At 46.3% G+C, this 15,156-nt stretch overlaps 1 protein-coding gene across 2 annotated transcripts in view; it reads right to left on the reverse strand.

The window, feature by feature from the left end:
* ARRDC1 (arrestin domain containing 1) overlaps positions 1–15,156 on the reverse strand; it is a 30,937-nt gene that overhangs the window by 12,094 nt on the left and 3,687 nt on the right. The window contains exon 2 of one of the 2 annotated variants that reach the window (XM_007421476.4): positions 2,640–2,750. The exons of the other annotated variant lie outside the window; for it this stretch is intronic. Coding sequence (XP_007421538.2) covers positions 2,640–2,750 — 111 coding nt within the window. The remainder of the gene's footprint in view (positions 1–2,639; positions 2,751–15,156) is intronic. 2 annotated transcript variants of the gene reach the window in all.

Raw genomic sequence — 15,156 nt, forward strand, 5'->3', positions numbered from 1 at the left:
ACCCCAAATTCCTCTGCTCTACACACCCCACCGCACTGGTGAACAGTCTCCTTTTGAAATGCTGCTGCTGCTGATCTATTTATTTTGCACCAGGAGTTCTGGTGCAGCCTTGCTAAGATCAGATCATCCCAGCCGCTTTTTGGCCGGCAGAGAAGGGGCTCTTCAGCGCCAGGAATCTGGAGCCCAGCCAGCGCTCTTCAATGTCACCGCGCCAATTGTGCCAAACGGTAATTAACAGGCATCTCCTTTTATGAACTGAGCCCAGTCCAGACCAGGAAGTCACCGTGAAAGCGAAAACCCAGCTGGAGCAAACTGCAAAGGAATTGTTTGCTAGCAAAAAGCCTGGAGTCTGGGAAGAGGCAGAAAAGGAAACGGCAAATTTAGGTCCCATCTCGGCTGCATGAGAGTTGTAGAAGGTCAAGTCTTCCTCAACTTGAGCTCAGCTGCTCTCTAAGTTGACCCTGCTTAGCCTCCATGCCCAATTAACGCCAGAGACAGGTCTTGCTGATCCTTCCATGGTGCTCCAGTCAAAGCATCAGGATTTAGCTGGATTTTGGCTGGGAAAAGATTGGTACTTAATTGCTTTGGGAGGCCACATCGTTTTACATCTTCCTCGGCCCCATCTCTGTGGACTTCAGAGTCCTTAAATGAAAAAAAAAAGTTAAACTGGCAAGATGCATGCCGGAAAAGCCAAGGTTAGCCCTCATCATGCTTCACCATCGTACTAATACAGCCTTTAAATGTTTAATAGATTCACCTAGCTGAATCGGGCATTTTCTACCATGCTGTGATCCTTTTTATTTCTAGCAATGCCTCCTGTCCAACATAAGCGTATTTGCATCATGGAAGATAAAACAGGGCTGGAAAAATAAGAAGGGGAAACTGGGGAGCACTAGGGACTGGCAACGAACTAGTAGTTTGCTTTTTGGAAATTGGGTGTTTGGGGAAAGAATCGTCTTTTGGAAAACAGGTGAGTCACACGAGCACTGCGCTAGCAATTATGCGATTGCACCCATCACAGACATTCAGGGTTCTTGCCAGCCCCCGAATGGTGCTGAAGGAATACCTGTTTCTTCACTCATTCCCGTTGTGCCAAGACTGCTTGGCATAACGCTTGCCTCTTCAGCCCGCCTCCAGCTCAATGCAAACATTTAGCCAACAAGAAGGAAGCACCGTCTACTTATGGATTTCTTTCCCATACCGACTTCTCGCAGCGGGAGCACCGAGTGAAAAAACACCTTGTTAAAAGAAGATGCCGTTCGGTGACTCATCCAACTGGCTTCCTCTGTTTTATGGAGCGTTTTTTTCTTTTACGCGTTATGAATCTCATGATCGACCTGGGAAGCGCGTGATGAAAGGCAACGTAGAAACTTCATTAATGAATTATGAAAACGCGACACGCTAGAAAATTAAGAGGCTTAGGGACAGGAATGCAGATTGCAAATATGTTGGCACCACGTCTGGATACCACACAGACAACGGCCAACTGAAACCAGAAAGCTTGGGGCAAGGACATGCCACATAAACACTCCAATCCTCCCAGATGGTCTTTTTCATGCACAAAGAGAGAAAGGAGAGTAAAGGCATTTCCTTTGGGTCATAGCTTGCAGAAGACCTGCCACCCTTCAGCAGAGGTGGGCCAACTTTGGGTGGCTGGCAAGCCCCACCTGGCACCAGTGGGTCCAAAAGCTGCAGTGGGCACATCAGCGATGTAAAGGGGGTGGGACGCTGCCCTGCCTGTAGGGGGGGATTCGATTCTTCCATAATTTTTCCAGTTTGGAGAAGGGAGTTCCTTCGCTGTCGCTGTCTTTCCAACTATAACAGGACCGTTTCAAAAGTGAACACTACCGTTTTGGGGAGAGTCGGTTGCTCACGATGGCAGGAAGCTGTTCCACCATTGATTCAGCAACTGGAGCTCGACGGAGCTGCTAAAGGCGGGGGTAAAAAAACGGTTCCCGGGCACCATGGGATTTCAGGTGGCCCCCTTGCAGAAGCCCCAACATCACTTTTTTCCACTCACACCAATGCACGATAGGAAATCAGAAAGGGGAGCTACCTTGCTGAACATATTTCTAAATGGTGCCTTAGCAAAGGCCCCACAAAGCTGCCTAGAAGGGAGACACGGCGTGACCAGTTATGAAGCACAATTCAAGCCAACTATTTCTGGAAACCTCATTGAAATATCCCCGTATTTATTATTCTTATTGTTATTATTATTACTATTATTAAGATGTATATGCCACCTGACTCCCAGCAACTCTGGCCAGTTTTTTCTCAATATCAATACGGTTTGCGGTTGGCTCTTCCCAGCGTGTTTTTTCAGCTTCTCAGCCTAACCTGACTTTCGTAGTGGTCTCCCATCCACCCCCACCCCCAGTTCATTTCTGAGTCCTGAGCAGGCCGGCCACATGCTGCCCCCTGTTGGACCGTATGAAATCAGCACAACATTAAAGCCTGAACCATTAAAAAAAAAAAAAGCAAGGAAATTTATCACTGCCCATCTCACTGGAAGCCCTGAGTCGCTTCCAATGAGATGGGCAGTGATAAATTTGATAGATAAATAAATAAATGATGAATAAATAAATAACCCATGTATTTCTACTTTGGCTTCACCTTCGAAAGATCTCTTCCCTTCTTACCTTTATCTGCCAGGGACAGGGTACTATTAAAATACTGCTCCTCCACCGTCCACGCCGTGTCATTTATTTTGTTAGATACCCCACAGGAGCCCACGCAGCTCACTTTGATGGCTAGAAGACCAGAAAGAAGAAGGATGAAGGGTGGTGGTTAACAAATGAATGAATCCACAGCAACGGCAAAGAAAGAGATGCCGTGACGAGCGCAACATTAGCGGATGGTAAGCTGCCAGATACAGACCAGGCCGCACATCACTTAAGCCAAGATTCCTGAGCAGTTCGTCATCCTAAACCCAGTTCCCTGGTTTAAGGCGGCTTTGTCTCTTCCCAGGAGCGAATCCCTCTGCTTATGACTGAGGTGTTTTGCTCCCCGCCGTTTTAGTTAAGAGTGAAATTAAGAAATTGTTCGCCCTTCCCTTACAGGGTGTTCCTCCATCCTCAGATTAAAACCTTCTACTCATTGTTGACATGGGTCTCCCCACTGAGAAATACCTCTGCTCAATGCACAACTTATACGAAGCCAAGATCAAGCAACCCCCCTCATGGGTAGTTTCCAGACCCACCACTGGAGACTGCAATGGGGTGGAAGACTTGGAGATCTCCACAGGGTCATTTTCAACCTGATCGAAGGGGAGCAGCATATTAAATGCATGGCTGGAATCTTTATTCCCTCTAGTTCATTTTAATGGCCGTGCCGTACAAAGGAAATTAAATCAAATTGAGTCTTCATCCCGGCTCCGGTCAGTCCTTTCTGGAGTATATACCTCAGCATTTCATTCAAGGCCTAAATTAGACTCTGCTCCATGGAAGAAAATGACCGTGAGCTCCACGGGAATACAGTCCTCGGCAATTTTTATTTTTCCATCTTTTTGTAGATTCCCGAGTTCTGCTGACTGAGGATTGCCCTGCCAGAAGCGGCTTTCTCTGCTCTTTCTGTCGCAATCCAGTTTCGTTCTACTTCCTCCTCTTGTTTTCACCTCAATTGCACATCCTTATTTTGCCTCCACGTTATTCTCCCCTCTAAGCGCTTCTGTCTTTCTCTCTCTCCTCTTCCCTCCCAACACTTTTTCTTCCTCTGAGGTATCTGTTGAATGGCAAGCCGGAAGGCAGAGAATGCATTGCCGATATACAGAAACTGCTTCTTAACCAAAAAAGTGTTTCTCCCTGTGAATGTAGGGAGCGAGCTTAGATTTATACTTGTCCAAACCATCCGGGCTGCAACCAGGGATCTGTATTTCAAGGCATCTGAAGGTCATCAAATCACAGACCATTCTATCACCAAAGGAACACATTCGGCAATTCAGGACTCACCGAACACAACTATATGGTCTACATGTTGCACTAAGCTATAGCTAACCATGGCTTACTGAATCAACCCCAATCAGCAAGGTTCATTCCACAGCCCAAACCAAAAGTGAACCACCTTTGGACAGCATGACAATGAAGATCTCAGCTTACAGGAGACCCTGTTAGTTTGGCGGTAACCATTTTATAGAGGATTATAAAGCTGACCGCAACACAGATCGGTTGAAGAAACACAGCACAGCTTCTGCTTTTTAGATCATAGCTGGGACACTCTATTCTTCACAGATTCTATCTATTTCCCCCACCCTGTGTTTCCCCCTTAAAATTAAAGCTCTTCGTTTTTTTCCTCGGCAGCACATCCTCAACTGGAGGTTGCTACTCCCAGCCCACCTTTCTAACGAAGGTTGCATTTTTGGCATCCGCCACATTGAACGCTACCCCCTTTCGTGGGGGTGGTCAGCTTGCCTAGATAAACACAGTGTCCCTGCAGCTGTGGGTGGAAAAGCAACAAGCAGAGCAGAAGCGAACTTGGAAACCGTAGGATGTTAATTGGGAAAAGGACACGGAGTGTCCTGGCTGCAACCAAGTTACTCTGCAACTCAGATCCACACAAAGGCAGTATGTACTTCCTCCCTGGTTTGCTTTTTCTTCAAAAAATGGACTGTGGGGAGGAAGGTTTTTCCCCGTTTTCCAAGAGGGACCTGGATCCCAACCCCACCCACAACTTTCTTCTCAGCCTGCATCGCTTCCTTTGAAGGACAGATCACCAGGGGGTTCTTCATAGCCCCAAGATGGTAGAGCCGGTTTGGGGTGATGGTTAAGGTGCTGGACTAGAAACCAGGAGAGCCCGAGTTCTAGTCCTCCCTTAGGCACGGAAGCCAGCTGGGTGACTTTGAGCTAGTCCTTTCCTCTCGGGCTAACCCAGAAATGGAACTGAAATGTTTACTTGTGCTGTTAGGGTGGGGAGTTATTCTTGCTTTTTTTCAATTTGCCCGAAATAAAAAGGAGGAGAAGAACTCCACTTACATTCTTCAGCCATTTTATTTTGGGTTCCTCTCTAGAGGCTGCCGAAAAAGAAGTTGGGGTGGGATACCATCTAATCGTGATCCGTCCTCCCACATCTGGAGTACAAGGGAGTACTAACCAGTACGTGGATCTTGAGAGCCATAAAGACTCCTATAGTCTATCTCAGTGTTTCTCAACCTCAGCAGCTTTAAGATGTGTGGACTTCAACCCCTAGCATGCTGGCTGGGGAATTCTGGGAGTTGAAGTCCATACATCTTAAAGTTGCTGAGGTTGAGAAACACTGGTCTAGCTCCTCCATCCATCACAGCTGCCCTTTTAATGTCTCTTCATCAAATCCTCGGTCACCCTGGACACGGGAAGGTTGGAGGCAGGCAGGCAGGTGGATCGATTGATCCGTTTGCAAATGCCCACCCACCACTTCTGGCACAGAGCAAGTGATTTCTTGAAAAGCCATCAGAGGAGAAAGGCAGGCAACCCCTCTGGGAAGCAGCAGCCGTGAATAATTCCCCACATTTGCCCACTCTCCCCCAGCCCCCACATCAAAGGCGAAGAGCACCCGCACCAGTGGCAAACAGCTTCGTCTCTTGTCTCCAAGAAGAGACAGAATTTGGCCACACCTTGCCAAAGTGTGCAACTAGATATATTTTTGCAAAGGGCGGGTCCTAATACCATATGAGGTTCTGAAAAGCCCATAAACCTGGCTTTGTTCCCAGACTTGGGTTTAATGCTGTTTTGGTGTTTTTTTTTTTGAGGGGGGGTTGCCATGTCATGTTTTATTGTGTTTATTTTTAGTCCAGGCTGTCTTGTTTTTAAATGTTTTAACGACGTATTAGGCACTGCAAGCCGCCCAGAGTTCACTGGAGTGGGCGGCCACCCCAAATTTAATATGAAAGAAATATATAAAATTATTATTATTATTGGGTTGGTTAATTGCAATCATTGCAATTAGCACAATCTGTCCCTGGCCTTCTTCCTCCCCCCCCCCCCCAGCCTGACTTACTAGACAGGGTAGCTCAGTGCAGCTGAGTTGCTGCCTTGTCTCTGGCTTCAGACAAGCTCATTTTCCTTGATTAGAATGCAAACTTGGTTTTCAAGGGCTATGCACCCAGGCTATTAATACGCCTTGTTATTTGGCTCTGGGAAAGATGTCTGAGCTCCTGGGAACAGAAGCTGTCTGTCTCTCTCTCTCTCTCTCTCTCTCCCTCCCTCTCATTTTCCCTGGGTTTGGAAAAGAAAGTTATCCACAAAAACATAATACATTTGCTCTCCCCGTAGATGGCAAGAGCATGAATCTCGCTCATAATCCTTCACCTGTGGCTTCCCAGAAAGAGGGCCATCTCCACTGGGGACACCCCAGAGATCTTGTTGAGCAGGCCTTGCACAGCACCAGGTAAAGCTGTCGCACCTGGTTTAAAGAACTCAACCCCAGCTGGATCTTGGCGGGACTGGACTGGAACTCTTTGAAATAACACAGATGGAAAGCCAGCCACTCGTCTTTTTAACCCGTCTCTTCTCCCAAAGAAATTAGGATTATGCTTTTTTTAAACACACTGGTTCTGTTTGGAACGCATCTGCTCGGCCAAATATCTGCGGAGAAAGGAAACCGGGGCAGGAAGGGGGAGGGAAGAGAGGTGGGAGGAGAAGGAACAATGCTTTCGGTGCCTAAATCTGCAGGGGGAGGCAGACTACAGTCCCTTCTCACCCACAGAGCCCATTCTGCAGTTTTCTTCACATTGGGAAGGAAGGAAGGAAGGAAGGAAGGAAGGAAGGAAGGAAGGAAGGAAGGAAGGAAGGAAGGAAGGAAGGAAGGAAGGAAGGAAGGAAGGAAGGAAGGAGTGTGTGTGTGTGTGTGAGAGAGAGAGAGAGAGAGAGGAGGAGGAGGAAGAGAGGAAGGAAGGAAGGAAGGAAGGAAGGAAGGAAGGAAGGAAGGAAGGAAGGAAGGAAGGAAGGAAGGAAGGAAGGAAGGAAGGAGTGTGTGTGTGTGTGTGTGTGTATGTGAGAGAGAGAGAGAGAGGAAGAGGAGGAAGGAAGGAAGGAAGGAAGGAAGGAAGGAAGGAAGGAAGGAAGGAAGGAGAGGGAAGAGGAAGAGGAAGAGGAAGAGGAAGAGGAAGAGGAAAAGGAAAAGGAAAAGAGGAAGGAAGGAAGGAAGGAGAGGGAAGAGGAAAAGGAAGGGAAGGGAAGGGAAGGGAAGGGAAGGGAAGGGAAGGGAAGGGAAGGGAAGGGAAGGGAAGGGAAGGGAAGGGAAGGGAAGGGAAGGGTCAGCAAGAAGAAGGGGAAGGAAGGAAGGAAGGAAGGAAGGAAGGAAGGAAGGAAGGAAGGAAGGAAGGAAGGAAGGAAGGAAGGAAGGAAGGAAGGAAGGAAGGAAGGAAATCCAGAGTTCTGTGTTCAAGGCTTGTGGCCCATCTCGCATTTAAAAACAAAAACTCAGCCTTCCTTTCGCAGCCAAATGTTTGAGCATTGCTTTTGCGTTCTCCAGCACATTGTGAAGCTGGGAAGGGCTGGGAAGGTGCGTTCTTGATAGCTTTCAGAAGAATTGAGGAACCTGCCCAAGCAGGTTTGGCTTTGACCCAGCCTTTCGACAGAACGGGTTGCAGTTTGGCCCTCATCTGGAAGAAGCCCAAGTGGAAACCACTGCATCGCGTGCAGGTTTAAGTAAGCCACATTTAAATCCTAGGCAAAGCTATATTTCTGGGCGCGCGTGCGTAACAGCTGTCCATTCGTTGCTACTTTAACATTCCACCATTGCTCGATTGTTGAAGAAGCCTTCCCTGGTTCTTTCATATGGGACGGAATGCCTCTTCCAAGACGCGCCTCTCCCCTCTGATGTTTCTATGGATAATTAAGCAGCTGGTTCTGTCCAAGAGGTCGCTAAGCCATCATGCGGCTTTCTCAGCTTTGGTGCTGCAGCAAGTTGTGCAAATCCATCTCCCTGTGGCTTTGCCAACCAACCACGATTGTGCCAAATCGTGTCTCAGTGCAATGTAGTGTTGAAGCCTTAAGCCCACAGGATTAGTCACTTCTGGTCTGATATCCAAGACAATGAAAATCAGGCAGACGCTAATGGCAAAACTGAAGAAATGTCATCTGTCTTGTGGGTGGTGATGACTTGGCAACACCCGCCCCCTGAAAAGTCAGGATATAGCCTTACTTGGCATGGGTGAATTTGCCACTGTGAATTAGCCGAACAGGGCTTCGAGAGCCTTTTGGCAAACCCAGGAAAAAGAAGAGAAGGAAAGGACCTGGGGATAGGCCAAGGGTCTAAAAAATGGGTGCCAGATTTATTGGCTGTTGCTTGTACCAGCTCTGTGTGGGTGCGCCTGTCCATGCATGCAGCTGGAAAAAAACAGAGCAGAAGGACACACAGCCAGACACCGGTTTTGATACAAACAGCCATCTCTGCAAGTTTGCAGTTTCTTAGCAACAATGCGGTGACCCTTGAAGTTTGCCACGTCACGCTGCTCGCGGCTGTCAACTCTATGGCCTAGCCAGCTTCTGTTCTCAAGCTGTAAGGACACAGCCATGCCCACCTACCCATCTCTGTTTCTTCCAAGATATCTGTGCACTGGGCATGAAACCCACCCAGGCCTGTTCTCTGCACACAGCCACGTATATTCTGAAGCAGGTCACTTCTTTGAATCCACCCGCCCTCTTTTGCTCCATTGATATCCTCCGTTTTCAAATCCCACCAAAAAGTTTGCTGCCACTCAACGTGGCAAAGAATTATGCAACAGAGATGTCTACTCTGGTAGGGGGTTTGTTCTTTTGTTTTTAATTCTCTCTCCAGCACCCAAAATTGCACCCAAGCTGCAATCTCCCTCAAATCCAGATCGACTCCTACTAATGTCAAGGCCACAACCATATTGTTTTCTACACAGGAGTAAGGAGGTAGAGATTGCATTGCCTTCTTTGGGGAAAGGGTTTTTGTTTCCAAGCATGACCTACAACTCTGGGATTCTCCCTGGGGTCTCCCATCCAAATAGTGACCGGCTCTGACCCTGCTTAGCTTTTTGAGACCAGCCAAAGTAGCGTGCACCAGATGACCTCAACGTCTTGCATCACAGGAGGGTTAAGAGAAAGAAACTTTTTTCCAAGGAAGCATAGATTTAATCAGGTGCAGAAAAGGAGGAGGAGGAATGAACAGAGTTTCAACTCCTCAGTTACAAAAAGTTGCAGCATATATATTATGGTGGTATCTTTAACTATTCTAGATCTTGGGAAGACTCTGATAGTCAGAAGAACCAAATCCAGTCAGAACTATTTGGTAAATTGGGTGTAAATTGTAACAATAATTACTACTACTACAACATATCCAAGATGAAGGGAGAGATAGAGTATTTGAATTACTTGCTCCATGGCTGATCACCCCATTTTTTTCCTGCATGCCCCGTTATATGCACCAGAGCCTGGAATAATTGAATACACCCTCTCCCCAACCCACAATTTGTTAAATATCGTTACGGCACCTGGGAACAAAATTCAATACGCAACTCACAGCAAAACAAACAAACAAAAAAAATAAAAATAAAAATAAAAAAACAACTCTGAAGCACAAAGCAACCCCACAGCAGAGAACGTAGAGTAAATAAAATAGCACTAAGGAATTCGACCGGTTTTGACGCTCTAACAGTTTAAGTCGCCGGGGATAGATTATGTAGATTTTTATATTTTCTGTATCTAAGTTCTATCATGCTGTGCCAAAACGCAAACCGCAGCAGGATGGAATGCCAAATTCATCCTACCTGCTTCATCAAAATGCATGGGTTGGAACAATGCTTCCTTCAATTGCACAGAATCTGGTCTCCAAGGGGTCAGGCTGAAAAGACCTCGCGTTCGGTTTGAGCTGATGGTCCCTATTCAGCATCTCTTCCCGCCGCCGAAGGACGAGGTTGGAGAGAAGAAGGGGGGGAAGCCGATGGACGGTCTGCTCAGCAGCTGCCTCAAAGGCCAAGCTTGATTTAAAGGCTGGTCAGCAGCCAATTCTCAGGGCAGATGCACATAGCAAGAATAGGTCTGACTCATTATGAACCGATATGTGCGGCTGATACGTTCTCTTATCAGGTTTCACAGCCCATTGTAGAAACCTTGTCATGAGATAGCCCCCCCTCCGAAAAAAAATCTGTCAAAAAAAAAGTCAAGAGAGCTGGGAGGGAAGTTTCTAGTCCCTAGTCATCATCTTTGTCACAAAGGGAGTTCAGGGGATGCCACACACAGAAACACACACACCGCTAGTCACAAGTTAAATTATAAAGGCCAGAATAAAGGATTATACCAATGACTCTACTTTCGTGGAATGGGCACAGAACTGTCAAGGCTTTCTGAGAGTCTCAAGACACCTGACAGTTCAATCACAATCACTAGTTTTATTTTGGGATATTTTTTTTTTAATGTCTTCCAATGGCTGCTTTAAGGTATATTTCATTCATGGAAAATGGCCTGCACACAACGTGATTCTGTGTCTCCCGATCTTCCACTGAGAATGAGCAGGAATATGCTCACTCAGAAAAATTTAAAAACTTGGTGGGGAGAGGAACGTTTCTTCCTTTAACCTGGCATACTGCCTGGATTGTTCTGAAAAGAAGTTGGGATGCTAGGAAAGGCCGTTTGGAGATGGATAGAGAGAGTCAGCGTGGTCTAGGGGTGGAGGCGCTGAACTGGGAGACCAAGGGTCTAGTCCACCCTTACGCATGGAAGCCATCTGGATGACTTTGGGCCAATCTCTCTCTCAGAGTCCTAGACTGGAAATTGAAAAACATCTATCAGCGTATCCACAGTGGACCAGCGTGGTAGATTATGGTCCATAACCTTCAATGAAAAAGGCTTTCATCCTACAGTGGGTCGATTTGATTGATTGATACTAACTACAGATATACATACCCTGAACTTAAAGCACATACCCCCTCCAAAATCCCAAGTATAAAAGGCTGGATTTTCATATTAATCACACTTCTCCAAGGTTGTGTCTTCTGTTAGACTACAACTCCTATTATCCCCAGGCAGAGGATGGGGATTGTAGGTAAAGACATGTGCAAAGCATCATCTGGGGGAAAGCTATCTTTGATAACAGCTATATTTATACATAACAGCAAAGTTTCTTTCTACAATGCTGGGTTACTTGGAATAAACTCATGACTATATTTCATTCATGGTGAACTTGCTCCTCCAACAGATGTGGAGCTCTCAAACAAATCAAGATTCCAAGAAGAAACATTGGGGAATCTTAGCTTCTTCTGAGTGCCACAACAATTCAACAACTTGGATTTGGAGGACACCCTAAGCTTTCAGCTTCATTTAGAAGTAAGACTATGCACGGAGAGTAAGCCTGTGGGGTTTGCAGACATTCTGCAGAAACCCAGCTTCCTCAAACTCTCAAACTTTTACTTCCCGTTTCATTGCCATGGGAAATGAGAAATCTGCAGAGGTTTGGCAAGGCTGCAAGAATCTAATGCTCCTGAACAGTTTGGAGAAAAGACTGCACGCATAGACACACACACACAGTGTCAGATGCCGACAACAATCACAAAGGAAATGGAGTGCAAGGAGAGAGCCCTGCAATCACAGGCAGATCTGCTGACCGGCAACTTTCATCTGCATGTTTAAAGAACTCTCTCTCTCTCTTATACAAGAGACAAACGGAGATGATCTTCAGCACAGGAATCCCAAATTTGCAAGAGGCAATGTGTCTCAAAGGAGGTTAACTGTTTTTTAAAAGAGAAAAGTGATGGGCTCTCCCTGACGCTTAAAACCAGTCTACAAATTATTTCAGTTGAGCTTCCCAGGACTAAAAGAGCATTATGTTTTGGGCATTCACGTCCATTTACCTAGGACTTTTCTTTTATTCTTTTCTTTTCTTTTGGCCCTCCTCCAACCATGCCTTCATTACCCTGACTCCCATCCTGATCTAGATTCTGGTCTGGGAATCCCAGCATCAGCCAGAGCCTAGTCATACACAGATTCCCCATCTTTCATTCACAGCATGAATAAGCATCACCACCCCTATCTCGACATGGCTGGAGATGTTTTAAAAATGCAGTCATCGTAGAAACACAATCAAATAATGGACACGCTCCTGCCAGTGTAACCAGAAGGTGCACGTGGTATAGTCCTACCAAAGCTTTAGCACTTCAGAATGTAGGAGGCAAAATCATATGTTTGGGTGGATGAGTGGTGCCTTTTTCACTTCCAAACCCAACATTCTTTCTGATATGTTCTTTATCTAGTTTTTACCTAGGAGTGCATTCAAGCAAATATCTATCTATCTATCTATCTATCTATCTATCTATCTATCTATCTATCTATCTATCTATCTACCCATCCACCCACCCACCCATCCACCCACCCACCCACCCACCCATCCATCCACCCATCCATCCACCCATCCATCCACCCATCCATCCATGATATACTATGTCATTTTTTAGCATGGAAACATTTAGTGTTGGGGGGCATGCACTAAAGCAGTGGGGTTTGTTTATTGTCTGCTCATCAAAATGTGTAAATTCAGCCACTGTAGCTTGCAAACTATGGTATATGAGCCCAGCCTTTGTGACCATAACTAATTCTGGCTGATTAAACAAAAAGTGACTAAATTAAGCCCTGAGATCTTTGGGGCTGGGTTCAGGCGACACAGAGCAAAAAGGAACCAAACAACATTAAGTTTTAAATGTGAGGAAAGAACACAGCCTTAATTTTCTGCCTGGAAAATGGAAACTGACCATAATATTGTTAAAGCAAGTTAATAAACAATGGGTGGAAAAGATGGAAGAGAACCTTATAGCCTACATTTCAAATTTAGTATCTACAGACTGTCAAAAGCATTTCAGTCCACCTGTTGACTGTTCTCTACTTCTTCCTACAGAATGTGGATTTTCAAGAATTTCCTCCCTGCATTTTTATTCTACTCTTCATTTAAGAATAGAAGGCACATCTGCCCCCCCCCTTTGCACACTCATCTACTCCGCAAGGCTGCTGTGCAGAAGACAGCTGATGGTTGAAGAGCAGAGGCCTGAGCCCCATTTTCTCAATCCAACACTTTCCAGCCCAGCTTCTTCCAGATATGTGGAATTCAGCTTTTACAGTTTCCCAGCTCTGCTAAAGTTTCTTGAATCTCAGCACTGCTAAGGATTCTGGGAGCTGGTCTACACATCTGGAGGACACCTCAGCTGGAAAAGGCTGGATTAGGCACTAACGGTGAACACTTCTTATAGACTTCACTAAGACGCCCATGTCATTTCCTTGGAAACAAGAGAAGTGGTTTACCATTATCTTCTACAGGCTGTTTTTGGGGGAGGGGGGGAGGGTTAGTTCTCTGCCTAGGCTACAGCTCCAGGGTCTCCTAGGCTCCCCCATCCAAGTCCAAGCCAGGCCTAAACCAGATTAGCTTTTCAAGATCAGCCAGGTCCTCTGCCTGCCACTCAAACTCTCACATCAGAAACATTTTGGTGAAGCTGAGGGGGCCCAGATCCAAAACCTCTGCATTGTAAGAAGATGATTTATGGGGGGAAAAAAGATTAGCTCCAGCCACTGGCTACTCACTGCTTTTTATTCAAGGGAGTCCCAAGAACTCTTGGCAGAGATCTTGAAAGCAGTGCTAACTGTGCCAGCTCACACCCGTTATTTCCAAAACACCCATGTATGTTCAGTGGTGCCAAGGAAAGTATCTCCCCGCCAAGCAGATGACATCTCAGCCAGCCTGGTGCAGAAAATGGATGCAGCTCAGCCAGGGGTTCTCAAGTCCACTCTTCCAGTGCCCACTGGATGCCCTTTATCCAAAGCGGTCTTTGATCTGCTCTCCAGGGCTGCACTGAAATACCCATCTGAGAACTTCGCGAGAGCTGGAGATCTGAGAAGAAATGCACTGAGAAAAGCAGTCTTCTCTCTCCCCCATGAGTGACTCCAGACCACCCCAGGAAGCAACAGCATCTGTAACAGCTCATAATGACATCAAAATGACAACCCACAGGTCATGATGCCTTTATGCAGATGCTCGTGCTGAGAATATTATCACACGCATACAGAACACACACCCCATTCCACGGTGGGGAACCTGTAGAAACAGGAAACAGTGTGTTACAGCTACTCCTTCCTTCAAAGGAGGCAGAGGCAGGTCTGGATTTTTGCAGGGGATCAAACTGTTCTAACAACAGTTGAGTCAACAAGTTCTCTTCCCAGTCCTACTTTTACTCAAGGCCATCCTTGCCTTTGAAAAAAAAGACAGAAGAGAACAAGGGAGGTCTTGGCCTTCTGTCCCTGGAAACAGTTTGTTTTGTGGGAAGTTGTTCCCTTCTTATCCAACGTTTTGTAGCCCTATTTCTCTACCTCAAGTGGATACCAGACCACCTTGACTGCACACTTCAGGACACAACACTCAGGACACTGCACAAATACACAGGGAGTTGCCTGCCAACTAAATACAATTCTGCAGGATGGGGAGTTGCAGCACTCCAGCTTCGCCAGCCCCAGTAGCACCGGATGGTCCAGAAAGAAGGACGCTGAAGGCCACGTAGATCTGGAAGGCCACCAGCTCACAGCCTGGTTTAGCCCAAAGTCCACAAGGACTGCCACAAAAATAAATCTGTTGTTCTGTAAATAGCCTTTAGTCCTAAATTTAAAGGTTCAAGCAAAAGCAGTACTTACCCTGGCCCTATTCTAACCCCACACTAGGCTTCTCACATGAGCAAGCTAGTTACTTCCAGAAAACATACATTCAAGACAGCATCTTCTTGCGCACCTTCTGATCCTGGAAGGAACCTGTTACTATCATTATAATAGCCAACAGCTGCACCTTTTATGAATGTGACTCTTCTCTCTTAAAATTAAGCCAAGAAAACCACTAACATGGAGCTCTTCTATGGATCTGGTGAAGTGAGACGCATCTCACAAAAGCATATGCCTTTTAATAAAATGTGTAGGTCAGAAAAGGTACTACCAGACTCCTTCTGAAAAGGGTTCAGGAGATGTTTAGATCCTGAGAGATCAAGGCTCCAGCCCCCATCATCTTCAACTAGAAGTCGCACTAATTATGGCTTGAAAAAGTTCAAGACCAACCCCACACACCTGCCAGGTGTGCACACATTGCACTAAGCTGTGGTAGCTTCACCACAGTTCGTGAACTTCAAAGACTGGGTTCGCGCATGTGCCAAAATGAGGAGGTGACTCCAGGTGCTGCAATCTAGCAAAAACCTATCTTAGA

This window comes from Python bivittatus, unplaced genomic scaffold (genome assembly GCF_059951505.1).
Source record: "Python bivittatus isolate LINGU-HERP-01145 unplaced genomic scaffold, Pbiv_v1 ctg000160_np1212, whole genome shotgun sequence".
In the NCBI taxonomy this organism is placed as follows: Eukaryota; Metazoa; Chordata; class Lepidosauria; order Squamata; family Pythonidae; genus Python; species Python bivittatus.